At 42.6% G+C, this 20,747-nt stretch overlaps 1 protein-coding gene across 3 annotated transcripts in view; it reads left to right on the plus strand.

The window, feature by feature from the left end:
- PCYT1B (phosphate cytidylyltransferase 1, choline, beta) overlaps positions 1–20,747 on the plus strand; it is a 144,368-nt gene that overhangs the window by 106,574 nt on the left and 17,047 nt on the right. For all 3 annotated transcript variants that reach the window (XM_011987996.1, XM_011987995.1, XM_011987997.1), the window contains exons 4-7: positions 2,674–2,825; positions 5,546–5,624; positions 13,350–13,492; positions 17,522–17,710. In XM_011987996.1, coding sequence (XP_011843386.1) covers positions 2,674–2,825; positions 5,546–5,624; positions 13,350–13,492; positions 17,522–17,710 — 563 coding nt within the window. The remainder of the gene's footprint in view (positions 1–2,673; positions 2,826–5,545; positions 5,625–13,349; positions 13,493–17,521; positions 17,711–20,747) is intronic.

Raw genomic sequence — 20,747 nt, forward strand, 5'->3', positions numbered from 1 at the left:
TGGCCAATACAGTGAAACCCCTTCTCTACTAAAAATACAAAAATTAGCTGGACATGGTGGCGCATGTCTGTAATCCCAGCTACACAGGAGCTAAGGCAGGAGAATCGTTTGAACCTGGGAGGCGGAGGTTGCAGTGAGCCAAGATCATGCCACTGCATTCTAGCCTGGGCGACAGAGCAAAGCTCTGTCAAAAAAAAAAAAAAAAAAAAAAAGATAGGGGGAAAGACTTGAGGGAGAGGAGGAGGTGAGCTCTATGAGTATTTGGAGCACAATTATTCCAGTTTTGGGGAATAGTGTAAGGCCCTGACCTGAGGAGAAGTATTCAAGAAACTGCAAGGCCAGGGAGCTGGGAGACACTGGGAGGTTGGTCAGGGAGGCAAGGAGTGGGCAGAGGCATGGGTCTTGTCGGCCACTGGAGGACTTCGGTTTTACTCTGAGTGAGATGGGAAGGGTTCTGAGTTTGGGAATGACACAGACTGACAAGCTTCAACAGGCTCATTCTGGCCAATGAGAATAAGTTGTTGGGAGTGGGCAATGCCAGAATCAGGAGATCAGTTAAGAGGCTACTGCAGTCATCCCTGGGAGAGATGATGAAGGGGCGGGGATGGGAGCAGTGGAGGTGCTGAGAAAAACATGGCTTCCGGGAGTGCTTTGAAGGCAGAGCCTGCAGTTTTCTTAATGGCTTGGGTGTGGATTATGTGAAGGGACTACAACAGAAGGCTTTCCAAGGATGCTGAGTGTGGCTGTTGGCTATGCTTACTCTGTGGCCAGATTTGATTCTGGCTGTGGGCCATCATTCTGTTCCAAGAAAATGATCATATTTTTGTTTTTAAAACACATCTTGTGAGATTAGGCAGTATCTGTCTTCCTGTGTCTGGCTTATTTCACTTAATGAAATATCCTCCAGATCCATCCATGTTGCCATAAATGACAGGATTTCATTCTTTTTCATAGCTAAATAGTATTCCATTGTGTTTATATACCAATACCACTTATATATGGAATCTAAAGAAGTTGATCTCATGGAAATAGAGAGTAGAACAGTGGCTACCAGAGGCTGGGGAAGGTAGGTGACAGGGGACAGGGAGAAGTTTATCAACGAGTACCAAGTTACAGTTAGGCGGAATAAGTTCCGGTGTTCTATTGCACATTAGGGTGACTACGGTTAACAATATTGTATATTTCAAAACACCTGTAAGACAGAATTTCGAATGTTCTTACCACAAAGAAATGATAAAGGTATGAGGTGATGGATATGCTAAATATCCTGATTAGATTATTATACAATGTATACATGCATGGAAACATCACAGTCTACCCCATAAATATGTTAATTATTATGCATCAATTAATTTTTTTAAATTAAACACATATTGTGCACTTAATGTTAGTGAATTTATTGGCTGAGGACAGTGCCTCATGCCTGTAATCCCAACACTTTGGGAGACTGAGGCCGGTGGATCACTTGCAGTCAGGAGTTCGAGACCAACCTGGCCAACATGGTGAAACCCCATCTCTACTAAAATACAAAAATTAGCTGGGTGTTGTGGCACACACCTGTAATCACAGCTGCTCAGGGGACTGAAGCAGGAGAATCACTTGAACCTGGGAGGCTGGAGGTTGCAGTGAGCCAAGATCACGCCACTGCACTCCAGCCTGGGTGATAGAACAAGACTCTGTCTCAAAAAAAAAAAAAAAAAAAAAAAAATTAGTGAATTTATTGTAAGTACATAATACTTTAAAGAAAAAAAAATTCATTGCAAAGATTGGTCAAGGTAGTTTTGACTGGCCACTGCAAGGCTCTCACTGGGATCTTGGTAAACAGGGACTGTACCCACAGTGGTATTTCTTCCTGACACATAGGAGATCTTAGGAAAGCTGCCTTGGCCAGCCAAAAGATAGGATAGTGAATAGTATTTATTGTTCAGTTTGTTTAAAAGCACTTTATTTGTAAGTTCTCAAAAAATGTTTTCTAAGGCTGATAGTGGAAGATATCCCCATTTGAGGGTTCAGGAACCTGAGATCTAGAAAGGATAAGAGATGTGGAAAGGATGAACTCTACTAGATCAAACCTTTGATTTTATGACTTTCTCCTCTTGATTGAGTGGCCTGATGTGTAGTGACTGGCCCTCAATCCAGAAACAGAAGTACATGTATTTGTGTGTGTGTGTGTGTGTGTGTGTGTGTGTCTGTCTGTCTGTCTGTTTCATACTTGGGTTGCAAAATACAATAATCTAGTAAAATAATTGGAACCGATTGTTCAAACCGTTCAAACCTCCTATAAATCAGGCCTCTTGGTTCCTCTCCTTCTCTCACTTCTGTCTGTTCATTTGGTCATTTTATTTCTGAATGGTAATTTTCACTGAGGAGTGGGATAGAAAAATAAAAAGACATGAAAGTCACATTAGGTAGTGTAGAGAATAATTTTAATAGAAGCCTCCATGGAGAATGCAGATGTAATTAGCACTAAAATGAAATTCTGAATTGTCAGTGGATTTCAGCTTACTTTGCTCTCCAAATCCTTTGTTCCCTTAAAAAACTGAGTTCAATTATGACAAGCACCTAGCAAAGCTGTGCTTCTTTTGTCCTGCTGAAGAAGCCTTGTCTGAACCAGGGTGGCTGTGAGCAGGTCCTGGGCTGAGTAATGGCATTTAATGCATTTGCCTGTTTCAGTTTGCAGTGATGATCTCACCCACAAATTCAAAGGTTTCACTGTGATGAATGAAGCCGAGAGATACGAAGCTCTCAGACACTGTCGCTACGTAGACGAAGTAATCAGAGATGCTCCCTGGACACTCACGCCAGAGTTTCTGGAAAAACACAAGGTACTTGTCATTCTCCCACATTCTCTAAGTAGCAAGATTAGGGAGTCTGGTTCAGCAGCTAAGACTACAGAAAGCCCAAAGTCTCTCTCAATTTCTAAAAGAGGTAATTTCAGGAACTGTCATGTGGAACTGCTTGATGTGGCACCTTTCTTTTCCGCCCAAGCCCGAGGGCTGGTATCCTCTCATTTCTTTGAGTATGGGCCCTGGAGCTAAACCAGCCAGGTCCAAATCCTGCCTCTATCTCTTCCTAGTTGTGAGACCTTAAACAAGTTATCTAACCACACTGTACTCGCTTACCTCAACTGTAAAATGGGATGATGTTGGTATCTTCCTTGTGGGCGTGTTTTGAAGATCTAAGAGACAATCTTAGTTAAGCAGTTAGAACACTGGCTGGCCCATAGCAAGAGCTCCAAAAATGTCATTGTCACCACCATCACCACCGTCATTATTGATGCTTATTGATTCATAGGCATTCTTTTTCATGGAACAAATGAACACACATCTTATCCAGAAGGTCACAGGTCAGCCTTTAAAGAAGGAACTTTATATCTATGATTTTGTAACCCTGAGAATCCTACTGACATAAGATTTTTATTAGTTGGAAACATGAGAGATTCTTTTGATCTGCATCAAATTATGTGCTTTGTATCTCCCTACCAGCCCCACATTAGGAGCTATTCTTTCCTTTTATAAGCAGTACAAAAAAAAAAATAAGATTAAGCTGTTCTAAGAATTTTCTTTTCTATTTTTAAAGCCACGATGCAGAAGAGAATAGAGAACACTGATAAATGTGCATGAGTAATAGCTGAAGAGACAATTTCCCAGTGAGAATAAAAAGAAAAAGGAAAAACTACAATATGATTTACTTCCAGTAATCACTACCACATTTTTACTAGGCATCTATTGTATATTCAACATGTGCTAGGCATTATGGGGGATACTTATAATGATAATGATGGCTGTAATTTATTGAGTATTTACCATGTGCCCGGCACTGTGCTAAGGGCTTTGTCATTATATGAATTGAATTCAATCTCACAGCTACCCTGAGAAGTTGTTATTATACATTGGAGAGGAAAAGGAACTAAGTTTGAGTGCTAAGAATAGAATTAATAATAATAATAAACATTTATTGAGGATATACTCCGTACTAATTATTTTTCAGCATTTTAACATAATTATATCATTTAATCCAGTGATTCTCAACTGGGGCGAGTTTGCCCTGAGGAACATTTGGCAATGTCTTGAGACATTTGGGGTTGTCACAGCTAGAGGGGTGCTACCGGCATCTAGTGGGTAAAAGTTAGGGATGCTGCTAAGCATGTGTCAATGCACAGGACAACTCCTGTCACCAAAGAATTCTCCAGTCCCGAATGTCACTAGTACTGAGCTTGAGAAATCCTGATTGAATCCTTTCCCCCAACTTATGAGTTATATAGCTAGCAAGTAGTGGGGCAGGGAATCATACTACTCTAAACTACCTCTCAAGTATTTAACTACTACTACTCTAAATTACCTCTCAAGGTAGAGTGAAACCCCATTTTAAAGGACTTGTTATAAAGGGTTTTAAAATCTAGGCAAGGAGTGTTTACTTGATGTTGCAGGAAACAGGAATAAAGATGAGCAGGCATGAGGATGACCAGAAAATAAATAAATAAATAAATAAAAACAAAAAAAAACCTGTTTAAGGAGGATACCCCATGTGACAGCAGGATGGCTTGGAGAGGAGGAGGCCTACAGTGAGGAAGGCCAGATACAAGTTGGTGTCAGTAATCTGGGTGACCAGGTCCTGGATTTGGTGTAGTCTCAATGGAGAGAAAATGATGGGTACACACTTACACATGCATGTGTGCACACAAACACACACACACACACACACACACACACACACATCCCAGTGGAACCTAGGGTGAGTGAAATAAGTAGAGAAAAGAGGCTTATTCCAAGGCTTGGGTCTCCCCAAGACCCAAAATGAATAAAATAAAAGTGCCTTTGGAAGGGGTCACTCATTTTCAGAAAGGTGAAGTAAATTCAGGACAGGATGATTTAAAGTGACAACAAGAGGTGGTAAAAGAGAGGGCTGCAGTGGGAGTTAAGACCACCTGGCCTGGTGCCCCGGCAGCCCACTAAACCTGGCCTGGTGCGCCGGCAGCCCACTCCAGTCTTTAAGTCTCGGATAAATCTAACAAATTTTCTAGTTTCAGCACCTTATATCCCAGGTGAAGTAGTAACATGTGGCCTGCCCACCTCACAAGGTGGTTATGAGGATCGAATGAGGAAAGAGACAAATTCCTTTTCACAGTATAAAATGTGACCTAAGTGTGAGTGCCCATTGCCATCAATGGGACAGGAAATGAAGATTTGGGTTCCTCATCATAGGAGGGATGATAAAAATTCAAAGAATGAATGGGTTCTCTCAAGGATAAACTTTAGATGCAGAAGGACAGAAGGCAAAGAAAACCTACTCTCTGGGGTAGGACAAGAAAGAGGGACCAGCAAAGGAGAGAAACCAAAACATTTATTCTTCTAGTTCCCATTATCTCATAGAAATGAAAATAGTTGGAAATACATTTCAGCCAAGGATTCAGGTCTCCACTATAAATATAACATACAACTGCCTTATTTTGAAAAGGCATTCTGAAGTCACCATTCCCCCCTTCAAATCTGCAGACATGCACATCCATCCCAGTGGTGACATCACTCTTCTCTCTCTTCAACAGATTGATTTTGTGGCTCATGATGACATTCCGTATTCCTCTGCTGGCTCTGATGATGTTTACAAGCACATAAAGGAAGCAGGTGAGGCATTCCCCTCTGCTCACCTGTCAAACACATCACAATAATCAGGTGTAATAAGAGACATCTGCCCTGGGACATCTGCAGTGTATACAAACAGGGAGTTACAACTTTAGATGTCCCCCAAACAGCTTCTACAAGCCACTGTTAACATGTGCTAAGGCTCAGTTATGGCACAGATACCATTTAGGTATTTATATAGGAATGAACCTGAGCACCAAAGTGCTCAACTTTAGGTCTGAGGCTTAATTTCCTGGCTCATCAGACGAAAAATGCAGGACCCCATTACTTAAAGGGCAGCCATTTTCCCCATTCATAATTAAGTCTTCACAATGAAATTACTGGATACTCCCAAGAAATTTCCTTCCAGAAGAAGATAGATAACTGGCTAGTTAATAACCTGGACTCCTTGTGTCCAAAGTTAGTCCTGCCATATTTCTAGTGTCATCCTGTCACATGTTAGTAATATTATCAGGTACCACATGTAGAGGCAAAGAAAATGGGTAAATGTTTTAATGGCTTGGCTTATTTTCTGCTGTTTTACTATCTACCATGCATCTCATCTATAGGCACTGTAGGTACACCCATGCATACCTTCCTACATACATTAAACCATTATCTGGCAGGTGCAGATACTATAGTGAGTTACCATATGCATAGGGATTTCAAGAAGTCTAATGCTCCCTGCATTATACTAGAGCCATTGTTGACATGTGCCATCAGAGCCATCTTCCCCACTCCTGGGGACCAATGGGACTCCACTCAGCTTGCTCCCACCATTTCCCACTCAGCCCGCTGCCACTATAGCCTTTTCCTGGTACTCATGGACCTTCAGATTCTTGAGGTAGGGTGGGCTCCTAAGGGTCACTGACCCAGGCTCCTATCTCCTTCTTGGCATCATTGCCAGCTCTCGGCAGAACTGATGCTTTTACATTTCCCATGATGGGGAGCTCCCTGCCTTCTGAGGCAGCCTGTTCCATCTTTGGATGGTTTTGGCTGTCATTGTTTAATATATGAATCCCCTGAGTGCATCTATAAGCCAGGAATTGTATGAGAGAAAATGAATAAGACATAGACCTCACCCTTGAGAGAGAGCAGAGAAAGACATAAATAATTACCCAAAATATAACCAGCCTGTGGCAGAGTATGTACAGCAGGCCAGGGCAGCGTGTTCGAAGGTGGAACTGTATGAAGCACAGCGTATCTGGAGAAAATAAACATGTTAATGTAGTGTAGGGTGTGTGGAGGTGAGAGGCAGAGATGGAGACTGGCAGGACAAGCTGGTTGAGGCTTGCTTCCATATGATGTTACATGGAACCAAATACTGTTCTGAGGCAGGGGAATCTGTGATCAGGTCTTTTGTGTGGGAAGGAGCAACTGGGGGGCCATAAGTGGTTTCCATAACTAAACTTAACTAGGAAACCCCATTTCCACAGCTGACAGGAAAAAAAAACACTTGGCATGTGAAATCATTCAGACTCTTCTAGGTTTGTACTTAGACTGTGTAGAGTAAACTTTTTGCCTTTTTCTCCTGAGGTGATCTAAGTTTCTGGAACACTCTGGCCTGGCATGGGTTGGGGATCTTTAGTTGTGAGGTCTCAAGACCTGCTCAGCCATCAGCCCCACCTACCAGACCCCTGTGGCAACCTCTGAGACTCTGTCACCTCCCCGCTTTGGCCTGTCCTGACCACAGCCTCTGTCGCAGGATTCCCTTCCCTGGGCTATAGGTGTGCTGCCCAGCAGTCATGCTGATCTTAAATCTTGGACTTCCTTCCATGTTCCCCTAGAGAGTCCCCAGGAAACTTAAAAAATGTCCTCCATAATCTACTAGAGGGCAAGGGAAACCAGGCAATGTGAGTAAGCCATGTCACGCCCTGTCTGACCTGCCCGCCATGTTGGCCTCTGTAAAAGTATTTCCTTCCAAAATTCCTGACAAGGTGCCTGTGGCCCTGCACTGAGCCTTCTAAAGGGGTCTCTTCCCTGCCCCTGCCCCTGCCCCTGGGATTTGAACTTGAGTCAGAACAAGGGACAGACCGCACTTCTGTTCCCTCACTTCTGCTGTCTGCCTCCCCATCCCTCTCTGCACTCCTCCCCTCAACTCCCAGAGGTCTTTTTCTTCTTCCTGGAGAGCAGAAAACTGCCCCTTAATTAATTTAATGCCTTCCCAGGGTTAACATACACTCCAGGGCTTATAGTCAAACATTCTGTACCCTGAGTCTACTCAGCCTCTGGTTCTTAATAGTTCAAAAGACACTTCTGGGATTTAGAACACCCTTTTTATACTCCTCAAAGCCTGGCTCTTCCTAGTGAAATTCTTGCCTTTCTTAACTCTTCTTTTTAAATGAGCCTTAAAAAGAGACTGTTTTAGAAGTTGAAGGCTGAACATGGTCTCCTGTACTCTCAGCTTCATCTGCCTCTCCCTGAAGTCATCAAGGTCTCAGTGTCCATGAGAACAGGGCCTCAGGACAGACATGATCCCTAGAAATGAAAACAACATTGGATACTAGTTTGAAAAATGATTGTTACATAGAATGTATGTATTCTCCCTGCTGGCATTTTTGTTGGTTCACACTCCTTGAGGGCCAGCCTGGAAAGCTCCATGCCATCCCCTGCAGGGCTGGTGGTGGGGACTGTACCATCCTCTTAGGAAGGACTTCTTCAGAAGTCAAGAACATTGGATAATGGGAGGTCTGACATTCTCAAGTCTCAATCTTGTTTGTGAGGAGTTCCAAGGAAGGAAACCTCATACACTTCGGACTTGGAAGTCTGCTCTGGAACTGGAGAAGAAACTGGCAGATGCCTCAGTTACATCAAGATGGGTTATAGCATGGCGTGATTAATATTTATTTATTTACTTACTTTACTTAATTTATGAGACAAGGTCTCACTCTGTCACCCAGGCTGGAGTACAGTGGTGTGATCATAGCTTACTGCAACCTCAACCTCCTGGACTCAGGCGATCCTCCCACCTCAGCCTCTCAAGTAGCTGGGACTACAGTCACACACCACCATGCCCAGATAATTTTAAAATTTTTTGTAGAGTCTCCCTATGTTGCCCAGACTGGTCTCAAACTCCTGGGCTCAAGTGATCCGCCCACCTCGGCCTCCCAAAGTGCTGGGATTATAGGTGTGAGCCACCATGCCTGGCCTGATTAATACTCTTTAAAGTTGTACGATCTGAGCTGTGAGCCAGCTGCTCCTTTCCTAAAATTGCCATAAGGATTTGTTTTAGACCAGTGCTTATGAAACTTAGATATGCCTCAGATCATCTGTGGAATTTTGTGAAAATTCAGATTCAGATTCAGTAGGTCTGGTGGGGCCAGAGATTCCCATTTCTAGTGAGCTCTCAGGTTGTTAGATGCTGTAGGTCCATAGGCCTCACTTAGAGTAGCAAAGATCTGGACCAGGCATTCTCATCCAGCTGAGTTATCCCCAGTGTTTCTTGAATCAGTGTTTCCTGGGGGCAGTAGTTCCTTGGCTACCTTATAGAGTATAAGAATAAGCATTTGGTGGCGGTTTTCTTTCTGGGTGAGTGGCCGTCAGTGAGCCAAGAATATGTTGCTTTCCTGATTTGGGGAATAAAATGTCAAGTTCCAGTTGTTTAGGTGTAGGAACAGGTCCAACATTTTTCTAACTCTAGCAATCCAGCATCCTTATTGTTGCATAAGAAAGTGACTCCCAAAGTTAGTGACTTAAAAGAGCCTCTTGATTTCACTCATGATTTTGTGGGGCAGGATTTTAGCAGAGGCTTAACTGGGTAGTTCTTGCTCGGGGTCTCTCAAACAGTTGTCAGATGTTGGTGGGGGCTGTGGTCATCCGAAGGCTTGACTGGGCTGGGGCTCCCAGGTGGTACACTTATGTCACTGGCCTTAGATGCTGGCTATGATCACAGAACTCAGTTGCAGTTGTCACTGGGGCGTACAGGTGGCCTCTTCATGTTGCTTGGGCTTCTCACAGCATGGCAGCTGAGAGGCAATATCTAGAGAGAAAGCAATCTTGACAGAAGCCACAAGGCTTCTTCTGACTTAGTCTTGGAAGTCACACAGAGTTACTTTTGCCACATTCATTTGGTATAAGCAAGTCACTGAGGCCAGCCCAGATTCCAGGGGAAGGGAATTGGGCCATCTTTAATCCACCACAATGCCCTTTCCAAATTGAATAGTCAGGTAGTATTTTACTTGCCCTAGTAGCACAGGCTAAGACTCAGTGTGACTTTTCCTATATGCAAGGACCCTTCCTTGTGCTCCATCAAATCTGCTCTGCTGATTCCTTAGCAGGAGGGAGAATCACAGTAACGATCTATTTGGGACCCAGGTAGAGAAGGCCAGAATTCATCATGGGAGAAAGATGCTCAGAAAGGGCCTCAGCATCCATATTTGGCTTTCATACTCAAAATCATGGCTTATTTTGAAAGTCAAAAGTCTCTTTAAATGAAACCAGAGATACCAAGGACATGACTTAAGCTTTACAACACTCTGCTCTGCTTATCAGAACTATGTGTCAAAATCCTCTAGCAAAGCTGGATAAAAAGATGGAGCTTAAATTAAATAGACTGTAAGGTCCACATTACTCATCACCATTCTAATATTGCCTACTACTGTTGAAAGTTTCCTTCATTAACATGTGCTTTGCTGCTTCTTAAAATAGCTCCATAACCAAATGCTGCAATTCTGAAAAGCATGATAAAAAAGGTTCTCTGATCGTGCTCATTACTGAATATTTTTAGCAGAGCAATAATTAGGATTTGAAGGAAGCCGGGTATCTCATTATGTCAACAGAGGGCTTGGCTTCTTTCAGAGACCTACCTCCCAACCAGCCAAAGCAAGTCTCTCCCTAAGCCAAATCTACTTTCGGTTACTCAAACACAGAGACTTCACCTTCTGGCTTCAAAGAAAGGGTAAGCTCATGGCATCAATGTCTTACGTGACTTGCTAAAATCCATTAGTCACTAGAGAATTGTCTTATTATTTCAGCAGGAGGGGTGTGGGTAAAATATCTGCCTGCTGAAAGATGGGGACATCCCACAAAGGTGAGGACATCCCACAAAGGTGGGGATGTCGTCTCAGGGTTCCCCCACCCACCAGAGACTCCTGCACAGCTGGGTCAATTTGGGTGCTATTTATGTTCGTGTGTGTAGATGTTTACATCTTCTGCCTTCCATTTGGTTTTCCGTGTTAGATTCTTCCCTCCTAGAAGGTGATAAAAGAAGTGTTTGGCCTAGTGGCAAACCCCAACTGTCCTCTGACCATGGAACATAAGAAACTGGCTGTTTTGTCTCTAACATCAGCAGAGCCACTCTGCTAGTGATACTATAAACGTGCAAATGACATCAAAAGAAAGCTCCAAAGAGACACCGTCACTGGGGCTGCAAGATGGAAACATTCAGAGAGAACTGGATTTGGAAGGGCACTTAGAGATCAATATTCATCTGGTCATTCATTCAACAAATATTCCTATGGTGCCTGTTTGTCACCCAGTGCTGAGAATGTAGAAGAGGATGAGAAAGGCGTGATCCCTTCCCTAGTGTAGTTTATAGTCAACAAGACAGTTGTTGAACAAGTTATTTTATAAAGATCTTGCTGTATTTGGAGGGAAGGGGAGTGGTCCATGGGAAGGAACAACACACCAGAAGACCTAGTCTGAGGGTTGAGATATTTGCTTGAGGAAGTGACACTAAAGCTGAAGCCCAGTGGATGCCCAAGAGTTAACCAGGTAGAGATTGTGTCTGTGGCAGAGTGAGGGGAGGGGAGCCAACCCTTTCAGGACACTGAAGAAATCCAGCATGGCTGGGCTGAGGCAGGGTCAGCCTACTGCCCAACTCCACAGAATACAACAGCAGTGCCCCTGCTGCAGTTGTATAGCACTGGGGCCTTGGTTTAGGGAGTGAAGGGGAGAGGGTCTGAGATAAAATTGGAGAGAAGCACAGGGAATAGCCCATGCAAGCTGCTACACAGCCAAGTTAAGGATTTGACTCTGAATCCAGAGAACAGCACAAAGCCAGTGGAGGGTTTCGAGCAGACCTCTGACTTGCATTTAGTAAGAACGCTCTGTAGAACTTGCTTTAAGGGTTGAGGCAGACAAAAATGGCATCGCTGGAGACTGGTTTTGAGGTTCTTGCTGTGATCTTTGGCCAAGATGGTGTTGAATTGGTTTAGGATGGAGGAAAGTGGGTGAATTAGGGAAACATTTAAGAAGTAGATTGAGAACTCGGTTGGATATGGGGAGTGAGAGAGAAAGAAATGGCACAGATGCGTTCCAGGTCATCATGTCCAATCACCTTTTTCTCAGCTGAGGAGGCTACAGTTAAGTAACTTGCCTTCAGAGGGTTTGAGTGACTCGCCCACGTCTACAAACCAAGAACCCAGTACCGTTGTCCCCAGGCTTTGTCCATCATACTGTCCCATGCCTGATGCCTCTGACTGAGTGGCTGTAATGATATGGGGTAGAAAGATCTCAGTTGCCAACAACATGTCATTTCAGTTCACAACAGAAGTGTGAGCATAAACCTGATTCTTGTCTTTGTTAATATTTGTGACCTCTTTATAGCCCTATATTTGTTGATGTACCCACATTTATCTTTGAAGACTTTAAGGAAGTTCTATTAGAACTTGGCATCCTCTGTGCTTGTTTATTTTCACTGAGCCCCACATATTCTAGATGAAAGGGCCTTTGAGTGGTGAAGCTACCATGTACAGTAGACTGTTCTTAGGAAGATAAATCATCTAACCATCCCTACAGGCATGCCTTCAGATCAGAGACGACACAAATAGTACAATTTTTCTTCTTTTCCTTCAGTATAACATGAGCAGACTTCCTTGGGGATGAAGCAGAGTTGCTGTGATCTAATTCATTGACTCAGTTTTTAGTCTTCATTTACTTTCTCACTCAATTTGCATTTATTGAACACCTTCCATGTGCTAGACACAGGGGCTGAGCTGGGTGCTGGGGGTGCAAAGACAATTAAGGCACTATCAGTGCTTTCAAAATGTGCATTTTCTACGTGGAGACAAATATTTAAATTATGTTTTGAGATGGAGTCAGGCTAGAGTGCAGTGGCGCAGTCACTGCTCACAGCAGCCTTGACCTTGGACTCAAGTGATCCTCTCACTTCAGTCTCCCAAGTAGCTGGGACCACAGGCGTGCACCACCACACCCAGCTAACTTTTGTATTTTTTGTAAAGATAGGGTTTTGCCATGTTGCCCAGGCTAGTCTTGAACTCCTGGACTCAAATGGTCTGCCTGCCTTGGCCTTCCAAGGTACTGGGATTATAGGTATGAGCCACCATGCCTGGCCCAATATTTTTGTTAATGAAAGATAAGTTAGGTTCTGAATGTTGTGGATTCTGCCTGGTGATGTCAGAAAAGACTTCCCAGAGGCATAATCTTGAAGCTGGACTTTGCAGGATGAGGAAGAGTTTTGCAGTTAATATGAGCAGGGAAGGGGTGTCCAGGGCAGAAATGAAAGGCTCAGCATGGCTAAACAGCAGGGGCCAGACAAGTAGATGGTACATCCTGGAAACAGGTCTGGGATGATGAACATGTAGCATTTAAGGTAGGGAGGAATTCCACGGAACTGAGGCTGGAAGAGTCACTTGGGGCCAGAAATAAAGTCTTCATTGGCATACCCAGGAGCTCCAACTTTGTCCTGTAAAGGGGGACCATTAAAGGAGATGGGTCAACTGAGGTGATCTTAATTTTTCCTCTATCCGCTCTTTTATGCTTGAACAGGGATGTTCGTTCCAACACAGAGAACAGAAGGCATCTCAACATCGGACATCATTACCAGAATTGTTCGTGACTATGATGTTTATGCCCGACGTAACCTCCAGAGAGGGTATACAGCCAAGGAACTGAATGTCAGCTTTATAAATGTAAGCATGCCACCTCAAACCGTCTGAAGAAAACCATGCCACACCACCACCACCACTGCTGCTGTTTGTTGAGCACTTACTAAGTGCTTTGCAGTGTTCTGTGTTCTCTCTCTCTCTCTCTCTCTCTTTTTTTTGGTAGAGATGTGGTCTCACTATGTATAATATTTTAAGTTTGATTTAACTTGGTTTTTTTTTTTGAGACAGGGTCTCACTACATTGTCCAGACTGGTCTTGAACTCCTGGGCTCAAGTGATCCTTCTGCCTCAGCCTCCTGAGTAGCTAGGATTACAGGCATTTATTTGCCACCATGCCTGTGCAGTGTCCTTAATGCTTTGTATTTATTTTCTCATTTAACCGACACAATAACCCATGATGTATTATTATCCCCATTTTACAGGTGACAAAACCAGTGTCCACAGGGGTAACATAAATTAACCAAAGGACACGGGTAGTGAGCCTCACATTTTATAAAGGTGCTTCCTTGCTTCCCTCTCCTTACCCCAAACTCTCTCTTTAGAGCTTTTAGACTTGATTGAAGGATTTCTGGGAGATCTGCCCCTTGTAAAAATAAGAGTTATCTTCTGCTGAAAGGAAAGGGAGGAGGGCAGAGGCAATGAAAAGCTAAACCCAGAGAAACTTTTTTATTCTAACGTTTTAAAATTTTCATTTGATTAAGGCCTTACAGATGCTCATTAGAAACCTTAATGGCCATTTTTCATTGTCCAAAGAAATTACAGCTGCTTAAATAAAGCTTAAAGTCTTTGGCTTCCTTTTGTAGTTCTACCATATTGTTCCCACAGGGCTGCTGTGAGTTTAATAATAGAGCAACTGTTAAAACAATATTTAAATGCTGGGATACATATGCAGAATGTGCAGGTTTGTTACATAGGTATACACGTGCCATGGTAGTTTGCTGCACCCATCAACCCGTCATCTGCATTAGGTATTTCTCCTAATGCTATCCCTCCCCTAGTCCCCCACCCCCTGACAGGCCCCGCTGTGTGATGTTCCCCTCCCTGTGTCCATGTGTTCTCATTGTTCAACTCCCACTTATGAGTGAGAACATGTGGTGTTTGGTTTTCTGTTCCTGTGTTAGTTTGCTGAGAATGATGGTTTCCAGCTTCATCCATGTCCCTGCAAAGGACATGAACTCATCCTTTTTTATGGATGCATAGTATTCCATGGTGTATATGTGCCACATTTTCTTTATGCAGTCTATCATTGATGATGGGCATTTGGGTTGGTTCCAAGTCTTTGCTATTGTGAATAGTGCTGCAACAAGCATACATGTGCATGTGTCTTTATAGTAGACAAAGAACATTAACAGTGACTTAGATTCCCTCAGGATGTCATTTTTTATATAATAATAATAATAAATAAATAATCTTTAAAACAAGCAAAACAAGCTGTTAAAAAGCAAAGAGCGCAGCTCAGTTGCTGGAGATGATGTTAGTGATTCTGAACAACTGTATTCGCCTGGACTCTGAGGTGCCGATATCTTTGATTAAAATAAGAACCCTCCATACATACAGAATTCTAACCCCCCAAAATAGATGCTGCATTTTCAAAGGATGATTCATCTTCAAAGCAAGATACTTAAAATTACATGCAGCTATAATTATCCCATGGCTCACACGATTGATCATTGGTACCTTCAAAATAGGAGGGGCTCATTAATTGTGAATTGGTGATCATGAATTGTCCTCACAAGGCAGGGAGCGTTGAGAGTCTAGGCTCTGTGACTTCATATAAGCTGGGCAACAAAACGTCAGGAAATGTTGGAAAATGTCGGGTTTGAGTGGCACCAGAACAAGTGGCTGAACATAATTCAGTCAAAGTGATTATTTAGTATCTGATAGAGAATAAAGCCCTGGTTATTTCAATAAATTAAACTGTCTGTTCTTTCAAATTGAATTCGGTCAACCATCCAAGCATGTCAAGCCGTTTCCAAAAGTTATTGCTCACTCTCTTTAAACGGCGTTTAGATAAGCCACTTAGCTCAAGGAACCGTGCAGGCAGTTCGGATGCACTCGCTGTCTTCCTGTGACGACAAACCTGGCTGCAGTTCAGAGATGAAATCTAATGTGTTGCATGGGCGTGTAGACAAATCACGGAACCTCAGAGGTGACAGGGACCTGATGCCAGTCAGTCACCCAGTCCAAGTCCCTCAATTTAGAGATGAGGAATGCTGAGCCCAAAAAGGGAGCGTGTCCAAGGTCCTTCAGGTCAGGGAGAGGTAGAGGCAGCAGCAACTTCCCAGTCTCATGACTCCCAGCCCAGTGCTCATTCAGCTATTCTGTGCTGCCCTGAGAGCCATATATAGTAACTATTTCCAGTGCAGAATGAACTGTGGAGAAGAGTGATATAAAGCCAACAGCTAACACTTGCCAAGAGCTCATCATATGCTCATCTAAGTGTTTTACTTGGGTTATATCATTTAATCCTCATGATGAGACTACAAGGGTGGGTAGGATGACTATGCCCAACGCAGAGATGAGGAAACAGAGGCTCAGAGAGGTCGAACAACTTACCTAAGGTCACATAGTAAGTAATGGAAGACAGAGTCACCTCCCATAGCATGTATATGTGTATATATATCTCTCAGTGGCAACACACATAGCTCACATCCTACCCTGAGGCTGCAGGAAGGTTTGGAAGGTCGAAATCAAGGACTCTTGACCCAGTTTTGCAATATTCCAGGTGTTTCAAAAAATTCTGAAACACAGGCCAGGCACGGTGGCTCATGCCTGTAATCCCAGCACTTTGGGAGGCTGAGGCGAATGGATCACTTCAGGTCAGGAGTTCAAGACCAACCTGGCCAACATGGTGAAACCCCGTCCCTACTAAAAATACAAAAAATTAGCCGGGTGTGGTGGTGCGTACCTGTTATTCCAGCTACTCAGGAGGCTGAGGCACGAGAATTGCTTGAACCCGGGAGGCAGTGGTTGCAGTGAGCTGAGATTGTGACATTGCACTCCAGCCTGGGCAACAGAGTGAGACTCCATCTCAAAAAAATAAATAAATAAATAAAAAATTCTGAAACACAAAATGAACTTCAGTCCCACAAAGTAAAGAAAAACGATAAGCCTTACCCCTTTCGGAGAAACATCATGATTTCATGGGGGAAGAGCCTCATGTTATTTTCATGGTTTTAATACTGCTCTCATCAGGTGACACAGACAAATGCCTCTGCCACTTAGTACTAATGAAACAGCCAACACACACTGAGCATTTACTAAATGCTGGCCTTTGTACCAAGTACTTTGCATGCATTGTCACAGCAACCCTAAGGTAGGGATGATTATTATCCCCAATTTACAGATGAGGAAACTGAGGTTTAGAGGTGACATGTGACTTGCCCAGCATACGATGGTTTCCAAGCACATAAGTAGACACTGCTGCAGAAAGACTATAAGAAGAACAAAATCTGAGTCTAGAGAAACTATCAGTACAAAAGCTTTCATCACCACCAAGGAAATCAATACAGTTAAATTAGTGTAGTGGAAAATATCATTACAGTGGAAATTTTAGTATAACACATAGGTTCTAAGGCCCAGTCAATGGCCCACTTATTTCAAGCAATATTGTTTTAACCATATCCCAGTAAAACAGAGAACTCAGGCAGCTTCTGAATAGTCATTGTGTACACAATTCATACTTCTGTCTAAGTCCCAGCAAATTGAATGGGGTTATTTGCCCAATATCTACCCACAACAAAAGACAGCTGTGTGTTTTTTATTCTCTTATATAAGTGAATCCAACTCAGAGACGTTTAAAAGAAAGACGATATTAAAACCACTTGTACTTCCCTTTACATATCCAAATGGATTAATGGCAGATGACTTTTCTTACAAGAGATGTGCCTTTCCATCAACCTAGCCCTTGGGAAATGGCAACATCGTGACTCTTCAGGTTAGGAACAAATACAAATTGAAATAAAATGTGACCTTTAATGTGAATGATTGATCTCTCTCATGTCCTCTTGGATAAATCTGTTTTTTTTTTTTTTTTCCTGTAAACTTTCACCAGGAGAAGAGGTACCGTTTCCAGAATCAGGTGGACAAAATGAAGGAAAAAGTCAAGAATGTGGAGGAAAGATCAAAGGAATTTGTGAACAGAGTGGAAGAAAAGAGCCATGATCTAATTCAAAAGTGGGAAGAGAAGTCAAGAGAATTCATTGGCAACTTCCTAGAACTGTTTGGACCTGATGGAGCATGGGTATGTAATTATTTCACTTTACCCCACAATGATGAGTGTTTTGAGTTTATCCTCCTTTTTATGGAGCCACTCAAGGGTGCCCCTTATCTCAGATCCACTGCGTGCCCTCTACTTTAGGCATCAGCCTGAACGACTTCAAGTCCATGTCACTTCCTTCCTGAGTTTCTGCTTTACTCGTCAATATGGCACCCAGTAGCACACAAAGCCAGGTCTGGTCTCAGTTTCTAGTTCTTATCCAGAGCTTGGAAGCCATTTGGTGATCTTTGAGTGTCTATTACTTCAGGGGTTGATGCTGTCACTCATCTCAGTCTCCCCATTGGAGATGATGAAAGTTTGGGAGTACAGATGAAGTGGGCTAGTGGCAGCATGGAGCTTGTGTTACAAGACATGAATGATGGGCTCTTGGATCAACTACTGGCAATTACATTTTGGGGAGGAGAATCCAAAGAAATGTACTATGTCAGTCAGTTTTTGTTGTCAGGAGCCCTCCTCTTTTACTGGTTGGAAGAGAGAGAGAGAAGAAGTAGGAGTTAGCCCTGCATCTGTGTCCATCGTGCCCTGATTTTCCCCTGGTTTTTCATGACATGCAAGTGTTGGGATAAGGCACAGCAGTCTTTCGTGACTGGGGCCATGATCTGAATCTTAAAACTGAGAGGAAATGTAGAGGGTCTCCTTGCCTAAAATCTGAACGACTCTGAATGACAACTATGGAAAGGGAAAAGAAAATTCTGGAAACCTCCACTGGTACTTTATTGGTATTTCTATTGTGCATGCCCTTCCCAAGTAAATACCAGTATTGTCAGGAGGGTTGATGAGGGGTCTGTAAAAGAGATACCAAAAGTTTACTTTAGAGACACTAAAGGGTTGATGAGGGTTGTATGAAAGAGATACTAAAAATGAAATTTCCTCCTACAACAAAAAGACATAATTCCATTTGATTTCTCTGATTTTAAGTAGCCTGGGTTTCCTATTATAACATGAGAAGTCTCTACCAAAATCCACTTTGACTTAATTATTTTATTGGCAGGTTGTCAGTGCTACTTCTGCTTGTTTGAGCTCATTCATTATAGGATTATCTAAAAGTAAAACACTCAATTAGTAATAGAAAAAGAACAATGTTTGGGAAGTTGGGAGAGATGCTTTGCTTAATACCTGGCGGCCTCTAAGTGATTATAGAGGTGGGTGTTATAGGCCAACCGTGTCCTATCGGCTGAGTCTGAGAGGGGTGAAAGGTTTACAAGGATTGCATGAGCCTTCGAAGACTCCTAGAAAGAGCTGGCAAAGGTGGGAGAGCCAAGGGCTGGGCTCCTTTTCATTTTCCGGAGGCCTGTTAAAAATTTCAGCTCAGATAATTTAATTCCTGGTACATTTCTTAATGTTCTTGTCTGTGCACGGCACTATGCATAAAGAAGAACATAAAAACAGACAAAGTACAGACCCTGTTCTCTGGTGTCTATGACATATGGTCTGAAATTTCCTATTTAATCTAGTGCGTATTTTAATAGTTCACATTTTCACAACTAATTTCCAGGCTCTGAAGCAGCAGCTAGAAGTTTTTAATGAAACCATGTAGGTGTTCATTCGTCTACAGGGATTCAGAAACCTGTCTCTGCTGATAAGAGCTGGTATAATAACTCAAGGGGGTGGATGTTTTCTCCACTTAGAGTGAGTAAAGTCAAGGAAAAAATATAATTTCCCACTTTGGGAGACCGAGGCGGACGGATCACCTGAGGCCAGGAGTTTGAGGCCAGCCTGGCCAACATGGTGAAACCTGGTCTCTACTAAAAATACAAAAAAAATTAGCCAGGTGTGGTGGCGCATACTTGTAGTCCCAGCTACTCAGGAGGCTGAGGCAGGAGAGTTGCTTGAGCCCAGGAGGCAGAGGTTGCAGTGAGCCCAGATCATGCCACTGCACTCCAGCCTGGGTGACAGAGCGAGACTCTGTCTCAAAAAATATATATATGTGTGTGTGTGTGTGTGTGTGTGTGTGTGTGTGTGTATATGTGTGGTACATGTATGTAAATGTATGTGTATATATGTATGTGTGTGTATGTATATGTGTATGTGTGTACATATGTATGTATATGTGTGTATATCTGTGTGTGTATATCTATGTGTGTGTATATCTGTGTGTGAATATATGTGTACATGTATGTGTGTATATATGTGTTTGTATATATGTGTATATATGTGTATATATGTGTGTTTTGTATATATGTGTATATGTGTGTATATGTGTGTGTATGTGTGTGTATATATGTGTGTGTGTGTGTGTGTATATATATATAAAATTTCATAATAACTATAGACCTTAGTCATTTCAGGCTCCCAGTGAAGGTGAAATAGTAGCTGGAATTGTTCTTGGGAGTCTGATGACAGCAAGCCAAGGTGATTTTTAAGAAATGAAACCCAGTTTAGAGACTGGAGGTTTTTCTTTTTAAAACTTGCTATTAGTGTCAAAACTGTTATTACCATTAATTTACCATATCAGCCAGACTAAGACATTGCTTTTTTTCTGTTGACATTAAAAATACAGGAATAGTTACAAGGATGTTAAACGCCAAGATAAGTAATTTGCTTTTCATGAATATGCTATTATTATAATTCTTTATTTGTGAATTTGGGACTGGAACTCATTTCTTAAAATAGAGGATCTGTATTACCGGCAAATACAGTACTGTTACAAACAACCCAAACTTGGAAAGGCACAAAATAGAAGGATTTAAGATACAAATTCTGGTGCAATGAGACTGGTATGCAGCATAGTATGTAACTTATAGTGGATATTCCATAAATGTTTCTGGGTTAAATGAATGTATGAATGAATGGATGTATGAGGAAGACCTATTCACGGAACCTTCCAGCATCTGCAAAGGATTTGTATGGTAAGACCTAAATCCCCAACCCCATATACGTGTGTGTGTGTGTGTGTGTGCGCGCGCGTGTGTGTGTGTGTGTGTGTGTAGACAGATAGATAGATGATAAATAGATAGATAGCCTTAGCCTTTTCTTGCTCATGGTGCTAGGTACAGGACTT

Source organism: Mandrillus leucophaeus, unplaced genomic scaffold (assembly GCF_000951045.1).
Source record: "Mandrillus leucophaeus isolate KB7577 unplaced genomic scaffold, Mleu.le_1.0 Scaffold321, whole genome shotgun sequence".
Classification (NCBI taxonomy): domain Eukaryota; kingdom Metazoa; phylum Chordata; class Mammalia; order Primates; family Cercopithecidae; genus Mandrillus; species Mandrillus leucophaeus.